The 9,693-nt window shown below is 34.1% G+C and overlaps 1 protein-coding gene across 1 annotated transcript; it reads left to right on the forward strand.

Annotated features, from left to right (window-relative positions):
* The first annotated feature begins 5,488 nt into the window (after window positions 1-5,488).
* LOC149794073 (carbohydrate sulfotransferase 15-like) lies at window positions 5,489-8,180 on the forward strand. The gene is made up of 4 exons (XM_089969085.1): window positions 5,489-5,800; window positions 6,445-6,673; window positions 7,405-7,533; window positions 8,017-8,180. The coding sequence occupies exons 1-4, from the start codon at window positions 5,489-5,491 to the stop codon at window positions 8,178-8,180; spliced, it is 834 nt and encodes a 277-aa protein (XP_089825211.1).
* The last annotated feature ends 1,513 nt before the right edge of the window (window positions 8,181-9,693 follow it).

Here is a 9,693-nt window from a genome sequence, read left to right on the forward strand (position 1 = left end):
AATTTGGATTTCCAACACCGGAGTGTCATTATTTGTATTTCTACAAGGAACTGTAAAAGACAACACAGTACAGCCTACAGCATACGTCAGCGTCATCCATCTTGGATTTTCCATCAGGATTCGAACTTGAAATTATTAGAACATTTCTACTAGGACTTTTGCAATTTAATTCATGGATTATTCTTGGATTATTTTTGGATTTGATTCTTGAAACCGTAAGTTCTTCTCCTTTTTTTAAGTTTTACAGAATATTTCCAGGGAAATAAATAATTTGTTAATTTTTTTAAAAAGTTTGTTGTTTTCACTCTTTCTGTGTTGCTCTTTATTTGAGCATAAACACGTAACACAAGCAATTAATTTCTTGCGTATTGGGATAGTTATGGTCATCTAAAAGTGCTACCGATTTGATGCTTACGTTAGCACATCTCTCTCTCTCTCTCTCTCTCTCATGAAACGAAAATAATAAAAGGATGAGCCCTCTATCTGCTTCCCTGTATGGTAAACGCTTATTAATCTCATGTTCACCGATATTGATAGTTTAATGTTAATAAGTGAAGCTGTATATTTGTTTTAGCCTGGATATGGAACACTGATGGACCCACACACAAAGATGGACAACATAATCCTATATACCGTCATTTATTGACATAAAATAAAAAAATAAAATATTTTGAGTAGGTCACAAGTCTTGACTACGTTTCTAGAAATGAAGAGAATTTTAGTGTAGTTAAAAAAACACGCTTTAAAATAATCAAGTATGGTTTACTAGGCTAGCATTGAAATAAAAGTCATCAGTTAAAAAATAGTAGCAATTTGCAGGTTACACTGTGTTCAAATATGTTCCTCGTTGCATTCAACTCAAGAAATGAATATTAAATTTTCAGATGGAATGTGTAAATTTTCCATGATACATCTCTTCTTTGCATAATTTCCATACTAAAAACGGATCGCAAGGAGTTTATTTAGTGTATTTCTATTTGGCTTGAAACATTCATGCCGCTACTGATGAGAAACTAGTCCAATCATCCTTTTTTTTTGCTGTATCTTCATTTGATGTTTTCTTTTACGCTGGCCCTTTTCTGTTTTCTCGGCAAATTTTCGCTCCTCAGACTTCATCTAACATTGTTTCTCGATGGTAATTTCTATTTGAATATATATTTCTAATCAGACTAGAAACTTTAACAATTTCCATTGATATGAATACATCTATTATTAAAATAAGCTGGCCCAGTATTATCTCAGGTGGCTGCTTCTCCTGCAAGTTGTAGATATTTGTTGGTTAATTCTTTTCTTCACCACATAAGACATCTACACGAATGAATAAAATTCAGTTTTAACAAAAACATGCTTCAGATTCCATTCTGTCATGTTGGTACTGAAACATTTATATGTGGCGTTTCCGTTATTTGTTCTGATTTTTCAGATACTATGCTTGACATTTGGTCGTGATTAAATTCAGTTTCCTTTTCAACTATATTTGGTTTTACGAATATCAAACAACATTTTATCCACAGCCATTCTAAGACATAGAGCATAAATCACTAGTTTAACTATTCTACAAAAGTGTTAAAAATAGAGTCGCTTTCGTGTTTTGAAGGAAATTTCCAAAAGTATCATGTTCGTATAACAACTCCGCACTTAAAGATGTTATGTTTTGTTGCATCATTCGCAAAGGAATATGGAAACAATGATTTGACAATGGCAAGCAATCAGTTGTATCCACAAGGGCCGCCAAGTCGCTCAACCACATATTACGCAGGTTTTTTATATATTGGTGTTGATTATGAACATCAAGTTTAAATGTTGTATTATGTGCAGATCTCTGATGTTTACAAATTCCGTGTAATTCTGGCCCCGGTTTCTTTTATACCGTCCTCAAAGTCATATTAAACATTTCTGGTGACCGTGTCACAAAATTTTAACGTGAAAAGTTTCATTCAATCCTTCTCTTGTCCACCATTATAAAAACAACTTTTATTCACGACGATCATTAGATTCTTTTATTAACGACGATCATTAGGTTCTTTTATTAACGACGATCATTAGTTTCTTCGATATTTTATGGTCCTTTCGTGGGATGTTGTGTGTTTTTCCTAATTACACAAGTGTGTAATATCTTCCTCAATTTCTCAATTTCTTGTTGTCACCATATCGCACAGCTAAAGGTAGGAGATGAGAGATCTTGAGGTTTATAGGAGCAAATTATTTTTGGTCTGTAGGATTGAAATATCAACACTGGATTCAGTATAAGATCTCCATCTATTAACAACTTTCTTTTGAACAAGGAATCCCCACAGCTGTTTTTGTCTGCTTGTACCAGTTCGAAACTTTTGGCTTCTTTGGGCTTGTCTTGACACCAGGAAGGAAATCACACACCATATCGTCCGAACTTTGATCCGTAGATGACTTTTCCATCTGTACCATTCCTATGGAATCCATCAAAGTAGACTCATATGTGCCTCCCTTAAGATGGGCAGGTTTTAAAGTCATACTGAACGCAGGTTCAACCTCCTCTTATAAATAGATGGACATCAAGCCTTGCTTCATCTCAAGTGCCAGCATCCAATTCCCTTTGCGGCAGTCTCTTCTGCGGTTGGAAAGTTTTGCGAAATGTCACCATCAAATGGTACAGATATCAATATTGCTGGGTTATGGTAATTATCGATCAGCTCTTGTATTTAGCTTTTGATTGGTTGCTGTTTGTTTATTGTTTTGTTGGAGGGGGGGGGGTTGATTGTCTTGGTCCCGCTGTCAAATAGTATGAAACGTCTCATGATTGTTTTTAATACCGAAATTTATAATGGTCATCATATTTTTGAAGACTATCCTGGGTAATGAAGAGACTTAAAAACAAAGTTTGTATGAAGGGATGAACGTATTACTGAAATTTTTGAAATATCAAGATTCTTCGAGTACAAAGAGTTCGTAAGGAGGGCTTAATGAAATCAAGTATTATTAACTTGTATACCTACATTAAAGGTAAATATACGACAATTCTATTAATGGAAATAAAATTAAAGATAATGCAAAAATACAAGATCCTTAAACTTAGTGCAACAGTATATATATATATATAGAGAGAGAGAGAGAGAGAGAGAGGGTATCCTCATCGTTTCGTGCGTTTCATAATACTTTCTGCACTTGCTAATCTGAGCTCGTTGTTGTCGGTATTGTTTAATGTGTTTCACATCTTCTGATTTTTACATCTCCTGAAATAGTTATAAGGATCTCTGTTTTCGTTTCAAATTCTTATAATAGGTATCTGATATCCAGACATAAACATTTACAACAAAAACTGTATCCAATTCCTCGCAAAAGATTACATGCTTTGCATAATATGACGTTTCAGTCCAAACCCTCCCAAATAACAAACTGCCTTCCGCGTAATTACTTGATACGCCGTTGATTTTAATCATGTCGTTCACATAACGGGAACGACAACTGCTTCATTGGAACCAATATGTGCCTCACAGAAGTCATGCGCATCTAAGCAACATTCGAAGCAGCTGTCATTTTCAACAGACTCAATGAAACTTTTGTCATTTGTAGATGCTGATATGTTTTTCTTACTTGTATATATTATTTTTGGCAGAAGGGGAATGTAAACCAAGAGGACTCAAACCCCTTCCATCTTCCATTGATACACTGCTTCAGCAGCCAACTGTTCGAGATGCTATTCCGGTAAGGATAGTACATATAGGGGCCTAAGATGAGCATTAATATAGACGTTAATCACAGCTTTTTAAAATGGACAACGAGAGGCAAAGAGAGATATACAAATAGTCATTGTACTTGACTGCAGGAATTTGTTAATATTATTCATTTAAAAAGCAGATTTCCTCCAAAATGGATGTGAACGGTATTGAAAATGATTCCAGTCAAAATCCATTTGCCGAGCATCATACATCATGTTCATAACAAAGAAAAGGCTTTATTTGCTAAATGTTTGGCCTACGTTAAATTGTTATTCCATTCAAGGGTTATTGTTATGTATATTTGATTTAATTATATCTGATTTAATATATATTTATTTCAATTTAATTGTTTGTCAGTTTTATTTTTTTTTTCATTACATGATATTGTAATGTAAATTTATTCATTAGAGCTGATACTTTTATTTAGAAAATAATTTAACCTTGACTGTTAGGTTATAAACGCCACGTATTGATCTAAATCCTGATCTTGTTTCAGAATTTGTAGCAACCTTTGTAAACAAGTTCTATTTTATTTTAAAATGATTGTTTGTTTCCAAGGGCATGATGGGACCTTAACTTTAAGATATAAACAATATTTTTTATTTTTTATTTCTTAGAGTAAATATTATTGGTTTTCGTCAGGGTCACACTGGGTAAACGTGATCTGTAACAAGTATTTGCTTCTATAAACTTCCAGATGATGATCACGTGACCCTTGTTTACGCTTTAGAAAGCCCATCTAACCCATGTTTTGGAGAATTAATCTCAGAAGTTGGGCTGTTAAACTGTTAGTTGTATGTTGTGCTGTTTGGAGTTATTTCAAATTACTTGTATTCAAAAGGATTAATTCTGTTATTTTTCTGGAAAATGTAATACTGTGGAACAAGGACAGTTTGTTTTATAAAAATGTATTCAGCTATCAGAAACCGGAGTAATAATTCTTATTTCTACAAGAAACTATATACTTCAACACTACAGGTTGTAGCATAAGTCATCGTCTTCCATCTTGGATTCTTCGTCGGGATTCAAACGTGAAATCAGTAGAACATTTTGTTATTAGGACTACTAAAATTTTATTCTCGGATTATTTTTGGATCAGTTTTGGATTTGATCCTATAAAACCGTAAGTTCATATTTTTTTTCTTCATTTTTACAGATTTTTTCCAGGGAAATAAATTATTGTATTTTTAAAAGCTTGTTGTTTCCACTCTTTCTTGTGTTACTGTTTATTCGAGCCTAAACAAGTGACATAAGAAATATTTCTTATGTCACTTGTTTAGGCTCGAATAAACAGTAACACAAGAAGAGTGAAAACGACAAGCTTTGAATAATACAATAATTTATTCCCTGGAAAAATTGGTATTTATCTTCAAAAGTAAGTTTATACGGATAACGTAAACTCTAGATACGTGTGCAAGGTTAACACTTAGTATATTATCAGTCAAGTCATAATTTGTTCTATTAGCTTAACATATTTTGAGTGAGAGACAGAGAGGGAAAGTCGAAATTATATTTTAAACGGTGTTGTGCAAGAAATGTAGTTTGATTCATGATTTTCTTTTCTCCACAGGAAATACTTCAAGGTTCTAGAACATACAGTGAAATTTCCAATTGTACTCATTTTTCTATTTGTCTTATTGATGCACATAGACATTCGGTTTAAGAACAAAGTACAAATACAGTTTCAACTGCAACTTAAATCGAAAGGAAGTGTAAGTGAAACAGTCGACTCGCAGGGTCCTGCCTCGGTGACCAACTCTTCCAGAAATGGTTCTGAATCTGAGAATTTGGATATGTTCCGAAAGGCATCTCCAGAACCTTGGGATCCCGAATCATCATTACCACGATCTCTGATAAGAGGAAGGAATATCACTGTGGAGAACATCACTCAAAATAACACATCATCCTCTTCACAGTTTCAAACGCTTAAACAACGTAAAATACTCAATGGGAATTACAACTCAGTACAAGAATCACCCCCCGTTGTACCCAAAAGGAAATTACGAAATTACAAAATATCATACCACAATGGGAACCGGCCATACAGTTGTACCATTCCTTCAAGAAGGAGCCTGGTGATGCCAATTGAAGATCTTATTTGTCTAGTGGGTATCTTCTTTGTATTACTCTTTTCTTCTTTAGAATATTTATTGTTACTAAAGTTTATTCCATTAATTAATTTTCCTAAATATTTCGTACCCTGAATACCTGTCATGACTTTGGTATTCCTATTTCGACTGAACATTGTATTGTGTTCCTTTGATATTCGTAGTTGAACAGATTACTCTACTGTGTTCAACTGATATTCGCAATTGGACAGGTTACTATTTGTGTTCTTTTGATATTCATAGTTGGATAGATTACTCTATTGTATTCTTTTGATAGTCATAGTTGGACAGATTACATTTTTATATCCATAGTTGGACAGATTACTCTTTTGATATTCATAGTTGGATAGATTACTCTACTGTGTTCTTCGTATTGTCATAGTTGGACAAATTACTATAATGTGCTCGCATGATATTCATAGTTGGACAGATTACAATACTGAGTACTTTTGATATTCATTTTCGGACAGATTTCTCTGCACTTTTTTGATATTCATAGTTGGACAGATTACTCTCTTTAATTCGTTTCACAGGTAGACTGAGTACTGTATTTACTTCTTTTAATATTCTTAGTCGGACAGCGTATTCTTTTGTGTACTTTTGATAGTTGGAAAGTCTATCATTGTGTTCTTTCTACTTAGAAAATGCCAAATATCCTCCAGAATTTCAAGAATCCATGTTGGTATGCCATGTCTCCCTATAGCCAGCAGCCCACACTGAGATGTCTGCCGTACTTCCATATTTTCGGCGTTTGTAAGAGTGGTACGTCAGACCTGTTCCACCGCCTTATTAATCATCCGATGATTGTAGCAAATACAGGCATCATGCAGAAGGAGACCTGGTACTGGACCTGGAAGAGATATGGCGTTTGTAAGTCTTTTGCCGTGTCTTATGTATTTTGTTTTTGGTCTTACTCTTGTCTGTTTCCTATTCTTTTTCCTTGTAACTGGCGCATTTCTTGTTAACACCAGCAAAATCTCTCATTTTACCACCATCTCTATTTATTTATCACAATTTGATAGTCACATCCCCTTCTCCATTATTACTGCACTGTATTTACTTACCAATAGTCCTGAATGTCATAATGAACCACAATGGTAAAAGCCAGAATATATTTTAATTAATTCTCAGTAATTCTAAAGGAGTATTTGAGTCCAAAGTCAATGAGCACTTTGTGAGTCCAATGAATAATTTAAATGACTAATTCCTCTCACATTATATCTGAAAACAACTATCAATCTTATCGCTGGATTCAGCAGACTGATCTTAAAAATGAACGTAATATGTATTATATGTTTACAGGTTCATATATATATATATATATATATATATATATATATATATATATATATATATATATATATATATATATATAGACCCACTTGACCCACGATGCAATTGACTATTCTGGAAATCTCATCATTCTAATTGAAAATTCCACTAGCTCGTCAACGAGGTTATTCCTTCAACTCAGATTCTAGTAAATATTTTGTTCGAATCTTGCCATCATGACGAAACATCAAGTATGCAAACACTCACACACACACATACACACACACGAAAGTATATTAGTTTAATTCATTTATTTTGTTAATCAACAGCTGGCATCGATCATACCCCAACGCGAATAGTCACCTTTGATGATTACTTAGATATGTTTGACGCAACAAGGATACAGCGGTATAAAGTGCCCTTGGATGGGGGAGGAACTTATTTTCCTTTAGTTACAGGTAATTATGTATTTATTTAACATTTTAATTTCTTCCACATTAACCGAAACTCAGAACTGACGTCTGTGACTGATTAAATTGGAAGATGCAGCAATCTCAAACATTAAAGATTATATGTGACTTCTGAACATGGATATTTAATATATCTTTATAACGGAAGAAGGTGCTGGAACCTGGATTCTCTGCATGATCAAAGAAACCATAAACATTACAACATACTTACATATACCCTTCTTCATTTCGATAGTTTCATATTTAAAGAATGTTTTGTGCGTACATTTGAGATCCTTTAATAAGAGTTAATCGGATTTATGTTTATTGAAATGAGAGATATATGGGGAAAATCGCCGGAAACAACGATATTGAGAGAGAGAGGAGAGGGAGAAGGAGGGAGGGAGGGAGAGAGATCTACGTATCGCTTCCAGTCATTTCTTACCGATGCATGTGTGGCAGATATACCCTCCATGCTGCTTTTACATTCAGGTCATGGTGATCCTATGGATTTTTGGGACCATACCATGTGGAGATACATTCCTCAAAACAATATTTCAGCTGACGAACCGGATGTGTTAGCTCCTGATTTGATCCACCATATCAACCCGGATGTGAAACTCATCTTGATACTCAGGAATCCAATAGAGAGGTGAATTGTTCATAGTTAAAACTATAATTGTGTTTTTGACTCTTTTCTTTGGAAAATAGAGTGTTGGCTAATGGAAATGGTCTTGAAGCATGGTGCAACCAATTTCATTATCTTCTTGATTTTATAATCTGGATTTCTTAAATATCGCACCTATTGCTTTCTCTGTTGTTTGCTATTATTTTTAAAGTCATTCCATGTCATTTTATCATTTTTTGCAAATAAAGATAAGTTTAGGTCATACATTTTAGATCATTTATTAATACAAATTAACTGTGTAAGCAATTTCTAATAATCTGCTTTGATATTCACAGACTTTACACTCACTATCTACATGGCAATTACGGGACTACAGCGACATCTTTCCACGTTGATGTCATACAAAGTATTCAAGCCATGCAATCTTGTTTGTCACAACACCGAGTTCGGGCCTGCGTCTACAATGAAACATTGATACGAGATCTTAAGGTAATGTGGTGCATACAGTTTTGTGTGAAAGGCTTTGGCTTTCTCTGAAATTCTTGTCGCAACTCTGAATGTACCTGTATGGACCTGTAGCTGTGTATGCAAAACAGAAAATGTTCATGTATGGTGCTATAGCAAAGTCCAGTGTTTTTGAAAAAGAATTTTTATTTTTTTATTTTCTTCAAAGCAGTTGGATGGATTGCAATCCATCACTTTTTATCGCGACTAAACTCAATATATTTCCTTACCGTGTCATATGCAAAGTACAAATCACTTTGCTTGGAGCTACATTGAGTTTTTATTCTCTTGTGATATCTTGATTATTTCTTGATTGTAAAATCTTTCTTGATCATTATTGTACACTTCATACGTGGTTTACTTTAACATTTAAACTGTGTGGATAGTTAAAGTAACGAAACGTCAGTATTAGCAAAGAACGCAATTAAAACGGCAAAAGTACTTCTGTGTACGAAAATATGCATATTTAAGAGCAATGTCTTGAACTACAATCATGGACCTTATGGTGACATTAATATGTATGTCACTGAATATTTCATGCACTCATGTTCTAAGACAATTTTCCACTTGGAAGTGTGTGTGTGTGTGTGTGTGTGTGCACGCGCACGCTGGAGGGGTAGGGCTACATTTCAGTCAATAGGCCTACCGGTCTTAATGTGTGTATCATGTCTGGACTTCCGAAACCGACCCAAATTGAAACCGAACATTAACACGTGACTGACATTATTACCTCAAGCATGTCAAGAGAATTCTTAGGGACGCCAGTTACAGAGAGTTCTCGATTAAATTGAATGACTAGTCTGAAGATAATGCTGAAATTTCATTTTATCTAATGATGAATAATATATTAGGCTGCTCTAGCGTCAGAAGAACAAGAAAATATCGTATACATGTTTGATCCGAAAATACAAAGTATATAAACCTATTCTATCATGTTCTCTAAAAACGTGGCTGTCAGGACATTGCTTTATTTCATTTCCCCTCTATAATGTTGGAAACATATGAGGATGTAGATATTAATATGAGGTATAATAGAC

The sequence above is a fragment of the Sinohyriopsis cumingii genome, chromosome 8, assembly GCF_028554795.1.
Source record: "Sinohyriopsis cumingii isolate HCF-2022 chromosome 8, ASM2855479v2, whole genome shotgun sequence".
Classification (NCBI taxonomy): domain Eukaryota; kingdom Metazoa; phylum Mollusca; class Bivalvia; order Unionida; family Unionidae; genus Sinohyriopsis; species Sinohyriopsis cumingii.